At 37.4% G+C, this 20,891-nt stretch overlaps 1 protein-coding gene across 2 annotated transcripts in view; it reads left to right on the forward strand.

Moving 5' to 3' along the window:
* DCP1A (decapping mRNA 1A) overlaps window positions 1–14,548 on the forward strand; it is a 36,627-nt gene extending 22,079 nt beyond the window's left edge. The window contains exons 6-10 of one of the 2 annotated variants that reach the window (XM_086619019.1): window positions 1,650–1,769; window positions 5,787–6,551; window positions 7,325–7,390; window positions 9,354–9,572; window positions 11,427–14,548. In XM_086619019.1, coding sequence (XP_086475145.1) covers window positions 1,650–1,769; window positions 5,787–6,551; window positions 7,325–7,390; window positions 9,354–9,572; window positions 11,427–11,507 — 1,251 coding nt within the window. In that variant the 3' untranslated portion in view covers window positions 11,508–14,548. The remainder of the gene's footprint in view (window positions 1–1,649; window positions 1,770–5,786; window positions 6,552–7,324; window positions 7,391–9,353; window positions 9,573–11,426) is intronic. The other variant, XM_086619021.1, reaches the window with a different exon arrangement.
* Window positions 14,549–20,891: the final 6,343 nt, after the last annotated feature.

Here is a 20,891-nt window from a genome sequence, read left to right on the forward strand (position 1 = left end):
AATCTATTGAACATAATCCCATAGCCTACTATGATTGTAGTTGTGTAGAAGGTGCCAGATAAACAGAATTGAGCAATATCGGTCACATTTCAAGCAAACTTCTTTGGAGCATGTTCTGTTGATCACCTCAGCTTTAGCAACGAACCCCTGTTAATTCTGGAACTCCTTGTAGCCAAGGTATGTCAATGTTAACATAATTAGGTAGCCAACTTGTTTTGAAGATGGCTTCTTGAGAGATGTTTCCCATCTTATATTTTTTTATATATATATATTATTTTATGGTACTTGGTAATTATGGATGAATTTGTATTTCGGAGCAGAAAGTACTTATCTGCCTGGTACATTCCAGATGGATCATAGAGTAATCCTTGTGTGCAGCCCACATGAGATTGGCAGAGTGTCAGCATGAGAAGGGGGCAGAGAGTGAAAAAGAGATTTATGAAGGTCTGAGTGATTTAATCTAGGATTCCAGATCAGCTTAATCCTTCAAGTACTCACTGCATCAAGTCCATATGTGAAAATGAATGAATTCTGAGTTGTGTTTTTTTTATTACTATTAAGTGAATGGATGCTTTTTATAGTGTGGTGTTTTGTGTATGTGTTTCAGTATAAGCATAGAAACATACTGCTGCTCATTCTCTAGTGAAAACTGTGCTTTGTCTGATTTTTGTAACCACAAAGCATCCAGCATTTCAGGCACAAAGAGTTTTGACCTTCAAGTTAGTGGTTAGAAGTTGGAAAGACAGAGGAAATTGCTCTTGCCTCTGTCCCTAAATCACAATATATAGTCTTGATTTTATATTTGCTGCTTTCAATTTGAAATTGAAAACAAAAGAACAATAAAGCTCAGGTTGTTTTTTAACTTGTTGCTAAAAAGTTTAACCCATATTTTGCTGCTGTGGACAAGTGACCAGAGTGATCGTCATGTGTTGTGCCAATGTGCAGCTGTATCATGCTTAAGGTGTGGTTTACCTACTGGAAGCTAGATGATTCTACAGTTTGATTTTTTTCACTGGTGATTTAAACTGTAATACAATTTCTATTTTCGTTTATATTTATTAAAAATGAAAGTCAACTCGATCTGTAAACATCGTCCGTTATAATGCAGCTCTCTTGTCCGTTTTCTGCCTCATTTGCAGAAAACCAAGTAAACACCTTTTGAAAATACATGTACATGGTTAATTAAATCTGGTGGAAATAAGTCAGTGACACGGTCTCTCGTCAGTCACTTAGAATGATTTCTGACAGGATTTTTTTTCCTAAGTTGTTTCTAGTTGGGGTTCTTGATTTAATGAAGTATACCAAACTTCCTCACTAGCAGCTAACGCAGATAAAGGATGTGAAAAGCCTGCCTTTTTTTAAAGTTTTTATTTTATTTTCGTTCTCAGTGAAAAAAGTATGAAGGCAGTTGTTGTCTTTTTTCTTTTTTAAATAGTAAAAGCTTCATGAGTACACACCAAATGGTGGATGTCTTGGTATGATTTTTATTTCCTAAAATCTGTGAATTCCACAGTGTCTTAGAAAAATCAGTACTGTATACATTGTTGGTATTTCAGTCAAAATGCTGTGTAAACAGGATTGTAGTAGTGGATAAATGTAGGCTTAAAACTTGTGTATTTGTGTTAATTTTATTATCCTTTTTTTTTCAGAACCAGATCAGTGACTTAAGTATTGTATCAAGTTCTGGAATGCAACAAAATGCAAATCCTCCAAAGCCAGAAAGCACAGAGCCTTCAGAACAAAAAACTTCATTACAAGTGCAAGAGCAGGTATGTTTCATCCAAACCTAAATAAGGTGCTATTTATTTTTTTTCCATTTAGTACTTTGTTTTGGTACCAAAATATTTTTTTTTTCTTAGAATGCCTGCAGTGTTGTCTGCTGAATGTATTACCACTTTGAATAAACTAATGGGTTTGAAGACTGTTAGGATCGTAAATTCTGTCTTTTGACTTGGCATTTAAAAATATGAGGCTATGTCCACACTACTGTGAATATCCAAGTATATTTAAATGAGCTAACTTGAATTCTGAAAGAAGTTGCTCCGTGGTAATGTGCAGGATTGACTTCCAGAGCCAGAAAGGAAGAAAAAATTCTCTGCCACATTATTGGACTGAATATGGCATCAGTTAGCTGTATACTGTGTTGCAGTCTTTCACACATGAACACAAGTCCTGTTTTCTTATGTTTAAGACATTTACTTAAGGTTTATCTGTGCTGCCTTCAAAGAATAGCTGCAGTCTTGGTAACTTAAATCCACAACAATGAGTTGCTAGACAAGCCATGGAAAGCGCTTCAGTCACGGCAGCACCAAGTTCTCTTTGGCATAACTGAAAATGCATTTACCTATCTTCTCTCACGCTCCTGTAGCTTGCATTGAACCTCTCCTTGTATGCTTGTTTGGTAATAATATCAGTCAGCTTGGCTGATTCCTTCATACTTAGATTGTGAAAAAGTGTATGTGGTTTGTGTTGATTTGCTTGAGGGTTTTTTTGTTTTGTTGGGGGTAGGGGAAGAGTGTTGTTTGGGGATGGGTTTTTTTTTTTTCCTATATATTCCTTCCTCTGCAGGAAGGGAAATAGTGTAAAAAATGTTCAGTGTTGGGGTGGGATGTTTCTCAAATTGTGGTAATACTAGTGTTGAGATCTGTTTCAGGTAAGAGATAAACCAGGATGAATCAGCATGTATCCAAATATGTACAAATTCTACAGCTTGGTGTTACTCCTGTAATTAAAGTTTAAACCTCAGTAAAAATGCTGGTGAAAATAACTTCTGCTTCCTGTATACGTTGTCTTTGAACCAGGGGAAACTTGTTAAAAAATAATTAGTATCATCACTGGAGTGGCTGGAGTAGGCAGCAATAGTTCAGTATTTGGCTCCATTTTCTAGTAAGCGTTTCTGCACAAGGAAGCTGTACCTTCATACAAGACCTTTTAGAATTAAATTTTAAAAATGAATAAATTCTGCAATAGCTAAATTCCCTGTAACCCCCGAGTCCCTTTGCCCTGCCTGCAGTGCCACCCGCTGGGCACGCAAAGGGAGGGCAGTTGTGTTCTCCTCGAAAATCCCCACCAAGGCAGGCTGCAGGTCTGCCTCCCTCCTTGCCGGAGTTCCCTGCTCTGTCTCCCGTGCAATAAACCACCGTGTCTGAAAAACGCAGTGCCCTGTGAAAAGGCTACAGCCTCGCGCTTAGTGCTTTGTGTACAAGGACTTGCTTTGTTGTGGTATTAGTAGATAATTTCCAGTACAGGTTAGGGCTACGGTATGGGCAGCAGGAATCTCTTTGAGGGGATGGGGTAGTAACAGTTAATTGAAATGAGGGGTGGGAGTTTGCTGGGATTCTTGGCTGTCACAACCACTCTACCCCCTCAGCAGCACCTCTGCTCGTGGGTCAGTGCAGGTGATAGACTGAGCCCTGGCAGCCAGCTCTGCTCTTTGCATGCCTGGTCTTGAGACCTGGCAGCAGCGTTGCCTGAGGCTTTGTTTTAAGAGAAGATATTTTCTTTGGGTCATCACTGTGGGCTGTACACAGTCAGCTCGAGTGCCTCGCCTGACAGCACGTGGAATTGCAGAACAGAAATCAAATTAGTGGTAAAGGAAAAATTGGAAAGACAAGATTCTAACAAATTATTCTGAAGAAATTAAAGGGAAACAGTCAATTTATAGAACAGGTGAAATGGCATATTTTAAGTTCTGTTTAGCTATTTAAAATAATAGCTGCAAAAATATTGGAAAAAATTAATTGGGTAATGGAAGTGATAATAATTCTGTAAAGCTAGTTAACTGGGTTCAAATGTATCACAAATGTGCTTGTTCTTAATCACATTTTCAATAACATGGACAACCGGAAGACTACTGGAAAAATTCCATTTCAAAAATGCATTTTTTAATCTGATTGAATCAGGTGACCAATTAAATTAAAAAATAGTGTACATATAAGTATGGTAAAATTCCTAAACCCTCCTCCAAAATGTCACACTTGTATGTTGATCGACTAACTCCATTGCATGCTAAAGATATCACAGATTTGGGAATAAAAATAAATGTCTTTGTGATACTCTGAAGTTCAAGTTTTTTATCTTGGCAGTTCAAAATGAGATTCAGTTGCAGCATGAAATACTTTTGTGCCAATGATGGGAAAAACTGAACCAAAACACTGAAATTAAACCTTATAGTGCCAGCTCTGACTGACAATTCATGTTTCAATATATCTGAAATGATTTCTGGAGAAACCCTCTGAGCAGCACTCTGTTCCTATCAAGTAAAGTGATCATGTTGCCTTTGTGCAGCCCCTGCTGATAAGGGTCTTTTTGACAACATGCTCAAAATATACCTCAGTCAGAGATGGGACAGGCAAAAGATGTTTTATACTTCAGGCTGTAAATTAAATTTGTGTTTGAGGCTCTGACCCCGTAAGGGGCTAGTCTGACTTGGATCCAGGCATGGTAGAGATTGCTGTTTATTACTTGAATATTGTAATGTATTAATTAAAGGAAAGCTAGTCAATTTTTCATACTGAAGTGAAAAGCTGAGTTTGATATGAGATGGAATAGTGATTTTTCTCTTAACAGAATCTTTACAGGTCTCCAGAACAGTAAGATCAGTGGAGAAAACTAAGAACAACTTTCTAGGAAGAATTCCTAACATAGTTAATAAGGTTTATAAACTATAGAATGTCTCAGCTGCGAAATGAAAGTGTGCCTAAGATAGCTAAAAATGAGTAGCAACAATGGTGGCAGAGATCAGTGACCTGGGCAGAAGTCAGTATGATTTCAAGCTCAGGGTGGTTGGTTAGGTTACTTGTGTGCCGCCTGTACTGCGTTATCTGTGCTATTAAATTGGAGCGAGCGTAGCAATGTCATGGTACAGTAGTTGTCGCTGTAAAATAGCATCTTTGTTTGGACATACCATCGGAATACACTGGAATTGTGCTGCAGGCCATTCAGTCTTCTGAACAGAATGTTGGATTTTAGTCCAGCTGTTTTACATAACTTCTGGTCCTGTGCAACCTGGGGGGGCGAAAACCAAACAGGCAAATGTCGAGATTAAGCATTTTAATAGCTGTTTCATTTCTCTTTAGTCAAACACATTTTCAAACGTTTTCAGCAAAATATTAAGAAAATTATATTCTTAAAATCAGATTCTTCTAGTGCTGTAGACTAGATACATATTTTTGAGAGAGACTAAAGGACGGGTAGATGTAACCATGTGCGTATAGGCACACTTTGCAAAGAGATATATTCACATGTTTAGGTTTATACAGATTCTTTTACCTATTGTAACATCTATTGCATTGTTGAGGAAAAGCGTGAGAAGAACTGTCTAGGCATGTATTGCTAGATCAGCTGTGTACCTTCAGGTTCCTTTCCCATCTGTTAGGCCATATAAATTATTTACAACTCTATAAATTCTATGTGGATTTTGTTCAACATGTGTGTTGCTATTTTTCCACCCCCCTGAAGTGCCTCATGTAGCTAACTAAGGCTGGTGGGTGATGACAGACGCCATCTTAATGACAGAAATCGTAGCATCCCCCTTCTTTACTACTAGCACACAGTCTGTCCGTAGAAGACTGTACAGAAAAAGCTTACATAGACAGGATGTTCTTTGTAAATGAAATTGATTTCAAAATCCCTGTAAATAGGGCACACTTGATATCCAAACTGTATTTTAAATGCATTTGACCTAATTGTCTTTCATAGTTTTCTTGAAATTGTAGTAGACCGTGTGAGATGTACAGTGGTATGTATGTTTCTGAACTGAAAATTTCCTTTTTCCTTCTTTCCAGCCATTTCAGTCAAGGCAGAAGCATCTGACTTTGGAGGAACTGTTTGGAACCTCTGTACCAAAGGAACAGCCTGCAGCTCCATATTCCAATTCAGAGAGAATGGAAAAGTTGCAGACTGACACCTCTGTCAGAGAACAGCACAGTTTGCTCTTGCCTTTTTCCTTTGACCAGTCAACAGTAATACAACAATCACTAGGGAAATCAGAAAGTCCAAGCATTAAAACTAGTGCCAATCCTTTGAATCAGCAGGAATGTTTAACACCTATGCTCATACCTCCAGCTTCAGTCCCCCAGCCTGATGTACAAAACGCTTCAAGCTATTCAGTTCGTTTAAGCCCTATTCATAATTCAGCCTCGACAATGGAAGCTGCCCCTGCTCAGATCCTTCCTGGCCTGAAACAAAGCAACAGTATAATGCAAGTTATGCAGCAAGCGGCCAAGCAGATATCCCCACTAGTGAATCAGCCGCTGTCTGAAGTCAACCACGCTCCACAAAATCTAATGGCTGGCCAAAGCCAGCTCATAGCACCCTTGACAGCAGCGAATACAGGAACTGTCTCAAATACATCCCATGCAAGCGTTGATCTTCTCCAGAAGCTCAGGTTGACCCCACAGCATGACCAAATGCAACAGCAGTCTCTCGCTAAGACTCCCTTAACGCCAAACATCTCTGCCTCGGTTGGCCAACTTGCAACGCCACAAAGCTTCAAAGAGTCTCACAGTAAGCCATCAACCTTGAGCAGCAAGATAATCTCTCCCCTTCAGGTATTCTGTGGGTTTTGATCTTGTGCTTGTTACCATTTCATAAAGCTAATTTTTATTTTGTTGTTAAGGACTATCAGTTCCCTGAGTGTTTTTCATTGCAGTTCAAGTAAGCCAAGTACTGTCTGTTGCAAAGGGTTTTTTCCTGTTCTGTATTGCCAAGAGGTATTCCAAATGGCTCTAACAACCCTTTTGAAGAATGCCACAGGAATTTACTAAAGTACCTTATCTACATGCCTTTTATTGTGTTTTCTAATATTTTTAAATACTTGACTTATTATATTATAGTCTTGAAATCTGACTAAAGACATATCTGAATGCTGTTTGTAAAGGCATAAAATACTTCTCAAATTCTAGCAGAAAGCAGCATTTAATTTTTGTGGAGGTGATTAGATGAAACGCCTAGCAAAAAATACTGAGTTTAACCTTCCTGGCAATTTACCAAACTGATTGCAGGGTACTGAATTCTTCATTTTGTAGCATTTATTTTGTTCCCAGTTTTGGTGTTTTATTGTTTAGATTTTTTTTTAACTGTAATAGTCTTTCTTCATAAGTGTTTGTTACAGGTGTACAAGTTTGCTGTAATACTGAAAGCATAAAACATAAATCTTCTTTTTCCAACTTCCGATTGATTATATCACTTTTAAAAAATGGATCGAATTGCATTTAAAATCTGTTGAAATTTGCATTTTTGTGCTTCCACATAAACAGAGAACCACAACTAGAAATAGAGCTGTGGATGCTAACTTATAAATTATGCTTTCTTTTTAACTTAGACTGTACAACAAAACAGGGAATCAGAAGTATTTCCACAGCCGAAGACTTTGTCTAAAGCAAGCCAAGTAAGTGAATGAATACTTCTGCTAATTGTTGGTTGTTTTTTTTTAAAAAAAAAAGGGGAGGAGGGTTTAAAACTGTAGTAGGCAGTTGGTATCTCAAGCAGTCCTTGCCCACTGACCATATTTAAAGTGCTGTTATGAAGCAGAAGCTGTACCGAAGCAATGGGGACTTTCTGTAGACTGCTATGAGCAAGTCCACTTTTTTGTTGCACAGTGCCTCTTATTGTTGGTGATAATGCAGAAACAAGAATACATTTTTGGATCTGCAATCTTGCATTGAGTTTGCACTATTTGAACTGGTTTTTTATCTTATAAGCAAGCAGTACTAGTGCTGTATTATTGCAGTAGGGTCTATTAGCCTCAGCCCAACCTGAGATACCTTGTATTTTATGAAAAAAAAAAAAAAAAAATCAAGTGAAAAAAAATGAAGCTAGAGGAAGAGAAGAATAACAAGCATTTGTTACTACAAAACTTTCTAGTAGAAAGTTTTAGTGATCTATGTACAGATTTAACATTGCTAGAGCTGTCTTTGAATAACAGTTCAGAATAATGCCAATATAAAATTTCAGGTTGAAGTTAAAAAAATAACTGATAATAGTAAAATCTTCAAGGATTGTTTTTAATTACCTTTTGTTATGTATTCTTTTCAAGATACCATCTGTAATTTAATTCTACTTTTCCTCTACTCGCTCCTCCTTTTAAAAAATCTGTTAAATTGCCTCCTTCTTGTCCAACTCAAACTAGGTAAAAGCAGTTTTAGCAGCATGCGCGGATCTGATTGTGCAGGCAGTAAGAGCTGTACAGTCTGTTCATGACACAGTTAGTAAATAATTACCTAAATAAAAGCATTTTACAGGAATTTTGGAATTTTAAGAAATGTGTGCGTGTGGTGTGGTAAACTGTGTGTGTTGGTTTAAACATGTCTTCAGCTGCAATCCCCACTGTAAGTCTTCACAGTTTTGACTATAACACAATCAATTGGCAAGCTCTACGGTCATTGATGTTATATACGTGTTAACTTTAGATGGCTTTGCAGATTTTTTCTTCTGAAGATTTTTGATTATCCCAGGGAAACCCTTTCTGCTGATGTCAAACATCTTTACCTATCACAATTAGTCTTGCTTTGTTTTGAGTGAGATTGGCTTCTTTTTTTCTCCCCCCCCTCCCCCCGCCTTGGTTATTCTGGAAGCCTGAGCAAGACGTAGATCATCATACTGAATAATAATTGCTGTTATAAGGAGATGTCACAGTTGCTCAAAGCTGATGTTTATTCACGTCCACTCTATGCAAATATAATATTCCTATACATTTGCAGTTTATATTTAAAAGGAAAAATGGTAAAGGCAGTGTGTGGATTTCTGTAGTGAAATGGACACAGACCTGTAGAAGAACTAAGTGGGAATGTGGTCCTCAAAAATATTTTGAGGACCCTCTCCCCCAAGGGAAAATGTACTTAGAGAATATTTCAATGTGTTCCAGTGCTTTAATTATAATTCATCATCATTTTAAATATCTTTGAGATACTCCGCTTCAAATTGTAAGTGTATTTATTGGTGACCATAGAAGCAAGAGGGTGGGAAGCAGAACTAGCATTTCTGTAAACTCCTAAGGAAAATAATAATTTTCAAAACAACTACAGGTTCCTTTGATTACCTAGATGAAAAGCTCATCTTTTATTCCGTGTTATGTTTAAAAAATTCTGGAAGGTAGCAACTACACGAGGAGGAAGGAGTCTGCATACAAGAATATTGAAGACTTGTGCCTCCTTCAGCTTTTAAAATGAGAATTACTGTTGATATTAATCTTCGTAGGTAGATATGTCTTCATTAAGAGCAGCTATTCTGTAATATCTGACTGAATAATAGTGGCTACGTTTATTTTGTTTTTTGCACTTGTCTCTTCAGCCTTTGTAACAGCATTTATTCTTACCAGACACGGTGCTTATTAATGTTCTGTTCTTTTACAGGTTGCACCTCCACAGTTTGTTACAGCCACAACTACAGTAGCGCCTTCAATCCTCCTGTCTCCTAGTGTTTTTCAGCAATCATCTACAAAAGCTACAGAAGTGGAGAGCAAACCCAATTCTTCTTCGCCTTTAACACTTGGAACAACAGAAATTCAGCCTATACCTCCTACTGTTCTCAGTAGGTCTCAGCTTCAAGAAGCACTGATACATCTAATAAAGGTCCTGTCTTTACAGAGCTCAATTTCTGAGGGAGGGGATTCCAAGTACAGTATCCAGTACTGAGAAGTTGTGTACCCCTGTAACTCCTTTTGCCCTGAAAAGTCGTTCCTTTCTGCTGGAGGGAGTAGATACTCCACGCTGCACACATAGTATGGCACAACTTCCTCCTTTTGGTTGCGAGATGAAGGACTTAGAAGGACAGAGCTGTACGTCAGATGTGTCCTTTCACATCCATGTGGACTAGTGAGGGAGAAGTTGCACTAGTAGAAGCCCTAGTATGGGGATGGGGGGGTTGGTTTTGTTGTCTTTGTAAGTGTTCCTGCTTTCCCAAGGAAAGCTTTCCTGTTTCCAGTTCCCTAGAATTGGTCCTGATCTTTAACTGAAGTATGCATCTTTGAAATGGGAATGGCAGGGTTCTAGTTCTGCTATTTCTAGGGACTAAACCGCTCAACTGAATTAAATATGTGATGTTGGGAGTAGCTATGCATTGAGATGGTTTTGGCCTCTAATGTCATGATGAAGTTGCCGTGGATGACAAACCTTCATTAACTCAGGATTCTCTTGCCCCCTCCGCGCCGATGTTAGTAGACCTTACACCCAAAATGCAAGTCTAAAAATAACAAGCAATATCTTCCCAACAAAGGGCTACTACCAGATACCATCATTAGCTAGGCTGCCTGATTTATCTGTGTTGTTCCTTTTTGGATAAACTTTTTGTGTATTGATGTTTATGTTTTTTTCCTCTTTAAAGACTTAAACTAGCTTACTTGTAAGTCTTGCAACTAAGCTTAACTGCCAGAAGTCTTTTTCTCATTAGGGACATAGTGCACAGATTCTCACCCAGTAGTCTGGAAAACATCATTGTGGTGACTTTAAGGAGCTGATTGAAATATCTGTCTCCAGTCTTCTCTTAGTCATAGAATCATAGAATGGTTCGGGTTGGAAGGGACCTCAAAGATCATCTAGTTGCAACCCTCCTGCCATGGGCAAGGACACCCTCCACTACACCAGGTTGCTCAACACCCCATCCAACCTGGTCTTGAACACTTACAGGGATGGGGCATCCACAACTTCTCTGGGCAACCTGTTCCAGTGCCTCACCACCTTCAGATTGAAAAATTTCTTCCTTAGATCTAATCTAAATCTACCCTCTTTCAGGTTAATATAGAGAAATAGCTGAATGAAGACCAAAAGGGTATAGGCATACCCTGGAGCATGGGAGTACTTGCACAGCACTCCCAAGCAGGATACCAGATTTGCTGTGCAGATCTTGTAAAAGGAATATTGCATTTTCAAGCTAGATTTGAGATTAGATGCTGGTTTTGTAAACTTGTCATTTGAAGGAATCATACTCAAGAAATACCTCTAAATGTTGTTGAAAGATTAAGCTAATTCACTTCCCAGTCATGCTTTGACATGAGAATTCTTGTGTAACACACGGCAATCCCTTTCAGGCTGGTCTGACAGAAATGACATTACTTCTGACACTCAGGTGGACTTTATTTGGGAGCCTGTGCACAGGATGGAATTTTCTGTGTCTGAGACTGAGGTTTGGACTCCAGAGGGAAGTGAAATTATGTAGCCAAGGCTAACCTAGAGACTCCCGTTGCATTTGTTTGAGCATCCAGTGTGCTTGGTGATCTCTTTAGCTGTCTTATCAGCTGCATGGTTCAAAGCCTGTATGTTGTCCAAAAAGGATTGCCTTTTGTACAAGTATGCAGCTAGGTTGCCTTCTCTTGACTCTCAGATAGCCCTAGAAGGAATCCTTATGCACAACTTCACTGGCACTAAATTAAGCTTTTTTTGCATCTTTTTACTCATGTTTCTAATGTGTTTGTTTTTTTTTCCCTGCAGAATGATTCCCGTTTTCTCAGCACTATTCATGAAGTCTACTTGCAAGTCCTAAACAAGAACACAGACAACGTTAAGCTATAACTGAAGCTAAATCTACGTAAAATATATACATTTTAGAAACAATTATGCCTCATCTATAAAACTAATATTTTTGTAAAAGAATATTTAGTTTTCAATGTCTTGAATTTGAACCTGTTAGGAAAGACTATTCCTTAAATACTTACGAAAGTAATGTTCTCAGAAGTGATCTAAGTTTTCACTGTGATCATCACCAGCAAACCTTTGTTTTTACTGGGGAGGGGACTTAAGTTGCATTTGAGCTCTCATTAGCATTAAGTGAACGTGCAAATGTTTGCTCTGGCTTTCATTCCTAGCTGTCTTCACTGTTCAGGGATTACAGACTCAATACTATTTAAACCAGCAAATACATAGTACAGTACACTACACCACACCAGGACAAAATTCAGTTGTGGGAACCTAGTTCCAGTTTGAAGGACTGAGCAAAAGGAGACCAAAATGCCTTGTGATTGAGTTGGCAGGTGTGGGAAAGGAACAGATCTGCAAAGCCAGGCCTTTGGAGCTAAATCTTTAACAAAAGGATTAAAAGATGTGATTTGCACAAGACATCGACAGTCTCTAGCTAATGCACATAAATTCATCTTTTAAATAGTCCATTAATCTTATTGCTTCTGCGGTCGCTGACGTTAGACAGTTATCCAAGTGAGTAAGGCCATTTTCTCCTAAAAGGCAAAGTTTGAAATATGCAAAATCCTCAGTGATTGTATCTCTCTTTTTTTTTTTTAAGGAACAGAGCAGTTCTGTTGTGTGTTGAAGTTCTCTTGTTTTAAATTTATAGTTAGGAGACTACCACTGGAAGACCCTCTTCCTGTCAGCAGTGTTTGATGTAATTTAAAGACTTTAGTTCCCTTTTAGCTTAAGGATGGACCATGTCATAGTTGTCTTTCATTCCTCAGTTGTGTTGGAACTGCAGTGCTGAAAACTATGCAGATGGGGAACAAATGCATGCTTTTCTTCTGTTACTCTCTCCCCAGATTGTTAGTTCACACTTCATAGTCTGGAGTTTATCTAATTAAAATGCTATTGCTTCTCATATGTGATTTAGTAATTCACTAAGGTAAGAATTTAACTGGATGCTTTCCCGTTTTAAATCAGAAAATTTCTAATTGTAGTTTCTTATGCTGCTGTGTTGGTTTACCCATGGTTTGTATTTGTTTCTTAAAGGCATGCAAAGGAAATCAATAAGACTTCAGGTCCCAACTTTTTCCAGCAATAGTAGTTTTAAAGGATGCTTTTCCAGTAGAGAAGTTTTGGTTTATTGAGGAAAAAGATAATCTGTAGTGAGTTATGATGCACTGCTTTTTTCTTTTCCCTTAAGCACTATTGAAATATGAAGAAAAAAAATTGTTTGGCTTCTTAAAACATATATGTATGTGTATATATCCTAAGGATTAGTTAATGTTGACGTAGTCAAAGTGCATGGTCATTATTTCATTGGAAACTAGTAATTGAGCTTTAATTGTGACTTGTTCACAAATCGGTATGTTTTAGATACAACAAATATTTACGTTTTTATTGATCTATTTTTTGGGATTTTTTTCATAGCTTTGTAGTGGAAAATATATTTTGTTTAGCACTACCTGCCTTCTGTAAAGCTCTTCTCAGCCTTTGAGTTCAGTGTTTCTGGTTAAAATATATAGTATTTTGTTAGAAAAATGTGCAAGATTCAGGGAAAGATGCTAATGCTGTGCACATTCATCAAGAAATACATTGGCTTTAATGGTAGCATTTGAATTCAGCAATATAAACTCAGCCTTGTTTCGGAAGATAGGAGCTTCCTACGTAAATTCCAGAGTTATAATGCTGTGTGTGTGCATAAACAATGAGACTTAAATTAGATCTAAGGTCTAAACTAATTTGTTTTGTTGGGTTTTTTAGAAAAACTTTCACTAAAAGGAACAAACCAATGAGCAGTTCCTCTGAACAGAACTGGATAGCCTAAACCAAATAGTTGCTCTTTATCAGGATTTAGCAAAGATGAAGTCCATAACTTCTCACTTCTTATGGACAGCTTCCAGTTTCTTCAAAGGAAGATTTGATAGAAGTTTCTAAGAGTAGAAATATTGGAAGCTGATAATGTGTATTTTTACTGTTTGCTAAATACAGTCATATCCAAAGATCTATAGAAACGGCAGGAAGGAACTGTATTTCGAGTTCTTAAGTCGTACAGTTGACAGAAGTAATACTGTTTAGAGTAGCAACGCTGATACGAGAGTTTGACTCTACTTTGAATATCTTTAACTTGTTTCCAGCTGTCCAGGAACCCCACAAGCAGCTGGCAGATCCTTACTTTCCTTTGGTTTTGCAGTGTACTAGTAGCAATACAGTCTTGGTTTACTCTCCCCCCTGCCCCCCCACCTCCTTTCAAAATGAATTGGAAGAGAAACGGAGTTGAAATCATAGTTACTAGGCAGGTACTTTGGCAACAAACAAACCTGTTTATCTGGAATACCTGCACGTGTGTGTTCTGACCTCTCTACATGTAGCCAACAGACACTGGAACCAACCTGAGTGTCATCCAGTGCACCGCAGAGTTACAGACTGCGGTTTATGACAAGTGCCAGCGTAGGGGGTTTAGCAGATTAAACCTCTTCAGTGAAAAGCTGCATTGTAAAACACAAGCTCCAATACAGTGTAAAAATGTTTGGGTTTTTTTTTACATGTGGTCTGTGTTAGTTAACAACTTTTTTTCCTGATTAACTTTTTGTGTAAATTTAAAATTACCAGCTTGTCAAAAGTGCTTGATTCATGTTAGCCACATGTAGGGATGACTAGTGTGTGGCGAGTTACCATGGGTCATCACAGAAAATTATTGTGACTGTTTTCAAGTGATTTAAAAAAAACAAAAACAGAAAAAAAAAACCCCACAAAAAAACAAAATCAACAAACCTACTACTGGCTTCATGGGATTTTTATCTATTCGTTCTGAGAATTAAAAGATTACTAGTTTAGACTTTACTTCTCAAATTAATTGTATTATCTAAGCATGTGTTTTGTGGCTAGCATTAAGTCACTTTAAAAAAAAAAAAAGGACAAACACCAAACTCAAACCTAATCAAAGACAGTTTTAAAACCTACAGCTGCTGAATTGTTCAGGAAAATCAAAATTCTGAGTTTTGTAGTTAGACTTTATCTGCTGTTATTTAATAATGCAAAGTTTATATGAAAGGTGCCTAACAGCTATTAACTTGGAAGCAGTATATCTTTCCAAATTAAACAAGATTTGCAGAATGATTGAATAAAGCTTAAAAAAAAGTGATTCATCTTGATTTCATATAAAATATTTAATTCTGTGTATAATTACTCAATATAATATTTAAACGCTGCTGGATGTGTCTCATTTTTGCTTGCATTTCTAATTGCTTCATTTTGGTATGTTTCTGAAACCCATTATGCCATCTGTACTCACTGATGTAATTTCTGAAATATTTTTGAAATCAAACTTTAATTTGGAACTTCTTGTTTTTAAAAGTATTCTAAACAAATCAGCCACCTTTTTGCCAGGTACTTGGGTTGTTTTGTACAGCATATCTTAACAGGAGGAATGTGTGCAATATGTATCACCTCAGTTTTGTCTGGCAATGTTATGAAAATGTTAAGATGCAATATCTTCCTTTCACTTCAAGTTGGAAAAAATTGCAGTATCTCTTATTTGGTGGTGTATTTATTTTTATCCATTCAGTGTATGGGCATATGGTTAGTTAGGTTTTTTACGTACATTATGTGCTTTTAGTAAATTCTGAGTTTTATCACTTCTGTGGATGCACTGGTTGTACCCATTTGCATGTTCTTTCAGTATGAAGACCATGGGGAAGGGGGGCTTCAGGAAAGATTTCTGGAAACTGGGAATAAGAACAATTGTAAGTCAATAAATGTAGATACTGCATCATTAACGTTTTTGGTATAGTATGAATTTTATAGCACCTATGTATGTTTGCAGTTGTTAAGTTATTGCATAAATGTTTAAGAATGAGCATTTTTTTCATCCAGAATTTTGTATGTTTGCAAATATATTTTTGTAATAAAACTTCAAAACAAACGTTTCAGCACCTCCTAAAAATCTTCCCAATGTTTTCTTTTATTTCTAGAGCTCTGGTAGCCTGCTAGAACAGTAAGTGCAGTTTTTACTTAGGGTTAATATTTTCCAGAGAAGAAACTCAAACTCCTTACTTCATACTGGGGGCAAAACCAAATTGCATTTATTCACTCAGGAAAATGCAGCATGCCTGCTTGAAGGACAGTTGAGAACAGCATCTGTCACTTGTAACAGCTTCTGGCTATCTGTATTGCTGTAAGTATGCTTGTGTTTTCTGTTTGATAAACAGATCAATTTCCTTTCATGTTAAGAAATGCAGCTGCAAGTTCACTGTCTTACAAGTACAGCTGTAACTGGTTTTAGCACCTCATGGCTTTTTTTATAATTTCTGCTCTCATCCATCTAGCATGGCATATGGTACTCAATCCAGAGTTGGTCCCTGATTACAGACTTTGGAAATTGCAGTTGTCCTCTTACTGTATCCGATTGGTATCGTGTAACTGGTTGATCCAAATTTCACAAAGTAAAACAGGAAAGCTGAGGAGGAGGAAAACAATAGCAGAAGTTCTTTCGGAATAGATGTTGAAATTAAACAAAAACTTATGCCAGAGTCCCTCAGTCTTAGCTAGATGCTTATTCCCATTCTAGTTACCTGTAAGAGTGAGATTGCAAGCCATACCAAAGGCCAGGAGATGCCACTGAAGAATGGTGTTTGCTGCTCTAGGAGTTAATATTGAACTGGCTCCTGTGCTGTATACAGAAGCTGGTTTGGTTAATAGCAGACTACCCTACAAAACAAGTGCAGAAGTCATGGATTTACTGTAAGATAAACAGTGTGGAAACAGCTAATGCCTGGAATCTAATTTTCAATTCTGTGTTAGATGTGTTGCCTGTTTGGTCAATATTCAGCAAGTGCTTTTTTTCATTGTTGATGCTGTTAATCTTTTTGTCTTTTCTGGATCCAGGTATTTCTGGTTACTTCCTATGAAGTGCTCCCCTTTGGAAGTAAGACAATACTTCTGACTTATTATGTGTAGCTGCAGCTAAACCACTGTACAAAAAATTCATGCTGACCAAAATCTTTTTGGCCTTTTCTCTCTTGCTAGCCTGTGCCCTACAGTCTTGTTTTCTGAGAATGCATGAGAGCGTAAAGTCAGTGCCTCCTGTGACAGTGATACAGCACTAGGTAGAATCAAGGAGTAAGCATTAGGCTTCCCAAAACTGATCCACTCAAATTCAAAATAATGATACAAGTAGCTTTTTAAACAAAGTTGTGGCTCGTATTCATGGCCCAAATTAACTGAGGTCAGTGGACACATGGTAAAGATTCAACCATACTTTGCTCTTGATACACAAGATATTGAGGGGGTTAACAGTGATGTGGAGGGTAAGAAAACTGTCATTCATACAGCAACTCTTCATTTGTGACCAGGATGCAGTCGAGTCACTAAATACAGTCTTTAGTACAGCTGAGTAAATTTTTCTAAGTTTAGTGACGTAATCTGAAATTCAAAATATTAGTAATCATAATGTATATTGAAAGATAACAATTATAACAATTTTGAAAGTTCTTTTCAGTGCTCAATAGTGGAATTTTTTTATTCTGTCTTCACACAACTTCAAGTGTAAATCAGCTTTTTACTCCCTTTCGGATTTTATGATCGTGGAATTTACTTTTCAACTGACCAAATTTACCAACTTTACCAAATTTACTTTTCAACTTAACTTTTCAATTTAGGAGAGTTAAACTTCAGCGATAGACCTGTAACTGAAATATGGCCATTAACTGTAAAGCTTATCTTTGTCAGTTCTGCAACAATTTTTCACTTCTTAGAATCGTCCATATGAAATTTCTAATTGGGTTCAAAAAGCATCGGGAAAAGAGGGCAGTGAAGAGACAGTATTTTTGTCAGTTGCTGCATTTTTGAAAGAGCACTTGCAATAAAATCAAAGGGAAAGGACCAGTGAATAGAAGATTCCTGAGAAGTGAACAATGGAAGGAACAGCAAAAGAATGTAAGTAGATGTGAAAGGGAATATTGCAGAGACACAACTATGGCCTGTGAAGGTATCTGCTGAAGCACGGAAGAATTTTGTTACAGTTTTGTTTCTGTACTGCTGTATGTCTTCAGGTATTCCCAAAGCTCAAATGCAGTTTGTCTCTAAGAATCCAGAATATTTCAGGGTATTTTTGAAACCAGACTGGTTAGGCATGATTGCCCTGCTCTAATTCTTGAGGTAGCAATACATAATTAGTGAGGTATGCGATGGAGCTTTTTAACCTCCAGTTATGAAGCAGCATAATGGAGTTGGCTGATTCATAGCAATGCCAAATTTTCATCTTTGCTTTATGGCCTCACAGTACAGCTTAAAATCTGCTACACAGAACAAGGCTGGTCATACCTAGTTGCCTTTTATCTTTCATTTTAAACAGACCTTTAAAAATATTTCTACCATAATCCTTTCTTTAAAATTCAATAAGCTCCATTTTACAAAATCAACCTTGGGAAATATAACCACAAAGGAATAAGCTTTCTTTATATGCTGGCTGAAATGAAAGCACTTGCCCTTAGGCCTTACTTGAAAACATGCAGGTATGTGATGTAAATGTACAAGTTGTGTTTCTTTTCTCCTCATAAATAAGTCAAGAAGCTTTAAAAGAATCTACAGAGCAAAGATCTCCCAGCCTGTCTCATGTATGCAAAACTGTGGTCTTAATTTAAGGAGCATATGGGTTGCACATCCTGCTTGACTTCTTGTGGTTGGTAAGAGGGATGGGAAAGGCTTAGCAGGTTATCCATCTGACTTTCTCGTGTAGACTTGAGATTTATGGATAATGCAAAGCCTCTGCTCTAGTTTACTTTTTAAGCATCAAATCAATTAGCTTCTGTTCTCTGGGGACACACTTGTCTCATGTACAGAATTCTGTAAAGGAAGCTTCTGCTGTCTTAAATTTACCACAAGAATTGAGATACAAGGGTGAAATTACAGCTGACAGGGTTCAGATGTGTACAGAATCTGCTGTGGTCTACAGCCAGCCATGCTCCTGATGTAATCTTCCAGATGGAAGACACAGGACGCCCATTATAAGGAGAAATCTGCTTTCCAGTGATTAAATATGAAAATCCTACCACAACAGAAGCCCTTGGAGAAAACCCTAAAGCTTGGTTAGAAACACATGCAGTACTTTAATAAAGGGTTGAAAATAAACGTAAGTCAATGCTCTGTAGATATGAGGATAGCTGTCTGAAGGAAGCTGCTAAGATAAAAGATGTGTGTGAAAGTAATATAAATTGCATACTACATAGTGGCTGAGCCTGGGCCCAGGATGTAGCTCTCTCTGCAGCTTCATTTTAGATAAAAAAGACAGCCTGATCTTACTGCTATGCCTGTACCTGTTCCCATGCAGTATATATCATTATTTCTTGCAATTCTTGATGCTATGTTGCACGGAAATGGAAGATTTTTTTCGTTTTTTTTCTTACTTTAAATTCATTAGCAGCTAAATAATGTCATTACTGAAGACTAGCTGAACAGCCTGATCCGTGTATAACTGAAGGCACTGTATTTTTGCACATGTGGAGGGATGTGCTGGTGATGCATAATGGTCTGCATAATTAGAGAATGCTTTGGCATAAATCCATCTCATCCATTCTTGAACAGTTCCCTTCTTGAAAGGCTTGTAATGCAGCTGTGCTTTCAAAGGGTGAGAATAGTCAAAGCCACTTGTGTTGCAGAGGACAAGCTGAAGAAAATTTCTTTCAGTTTCTTTCTTACCATACGCATTACAGCACAAATAAATCCTGCTTTATTTGGTCATATAGCTGTCTTTTCTGCCTTCTTTCTAAATTTACACAACCTATGAAAGCATCACTGTTGGAGAGATTTCTCTTAGCAGAAACTATTGATGATAACTTAATTATTTTAATTTTACTAAATTAAGTGATTTGAATACAGATAGTCATTTAAACAGAGTCTAAAGTGACTGATAACTTCCCAGCTTGTTGGAAGCGTAAGCATTATGGAAGCTGGATTATTTAAGAGCAACAGAGAAAGTGAAAGTGATGAAGGGACTGTGGAACACTTCTGAATTCAGTAGGCCTTTCAAGCATAGATGCAGGTGCACATCGCAAACTCCTTCTATTTAAGTATCACATATAATAATTTCAGATAATAGGAGAAATTGCAACAAGTGAAAATCCGGTTTGTAAATTTAGAAAAATTTTGTAAATAATATTAGCAATTGATTAAATTAAACTAATCCCAATAGCCTCAAGTATTGCTGTATTAGCATTACAAACTTCAATATAAATATTGTAATTTTGTTGCATTGTTAGCAGAAATATTTCCCTAAATATCCTCAATCAGCAGAGCTATTACCAAACCAGTCACAATGAACTGTGTAAGACATGCAATGATTTGTCTTTTCTCTGGTAGGCTACATGTTAGATAGCGATAAAAAGTCTCTGTGTATAAAACTTGTCTCAAATTATTTGGCTTATTTGGTTTAATCTGAACATTTTTCATGTATCATAAAATCGCCATAATATTTTGGAAACTTTGCAAATTTTGGTTTGTTTTCCAGTCCTTTTTTACTAAGTGACATTTTATTTAGAGGCAATACAAAGATTTTTAAATTATTTTTATCCAATATTTGGCTGCCTATAGCTCAAAAATGGTCTGTTCTGTTACAAAGTTTTCTGTAAACATTTTTCCTTTTGCAAATTACTGTCAGCTGTGTCTGAAGATAAGGTTATAGTTGAGTTGAACTACAAATATACTCTGCATATATGTATCTTTTTCTTGTATCTTGCTCTTACAGACTTCAAAGGTGAATTGATTTCCCTATCTGGATATTTCTGGATCAGGTGCTGCATGAGAATCTTGCATTTTCCAGGTTGCTGGTTGTAGCTGTTTGTAGCCTGAGTAGCAGAGACAACTGCTGTTCTATGGAAACTAAAGGATGTTTAAAGATTTTTTCATGCTCCGGTGGGAACTGCAGAGCTGATCATTATTTCACAGCCTGCTGAATATTCTTTTCACAGGGTGTTTACTTCAGTGTGCACTTGTGCTTAACTAAACCCACTTGCTATTGCAGACAAAAGAACGGGATTTATTTTGAGTAAGATGTGACAGTATGGACTGAACATCTGGAAAAGTTGCAGCACCAGATTTGTTCATAGAATCATAGAATGGTTTGAGTTGGAAGGGACCTCAAATATCATCTAGTTCCAACCCCACTGCCGTGGGCAGGGACAGCTTCCACTACACCAGGTTGCTCAAAGCCTCATCCAACCTGGCCTTGAACACCTCCAGGGATGGGGCATCCACAACTTCTCTGGGCAACCTGTT

This window comes from Tauraco erythrolophus, chromosome 12 (assembly GCF_009769465.1).
Source record: "Tauraco erythrolophus isolate bTauEry1 chromosome 12, bTauEry1.pri, whole genome shotgun sequence".
NCBI lineage: Eukaryota > Metazoa > Chordata > Aves > Musophagiformes > Musophagidae > Tauraco > Tauraco erythrolophus.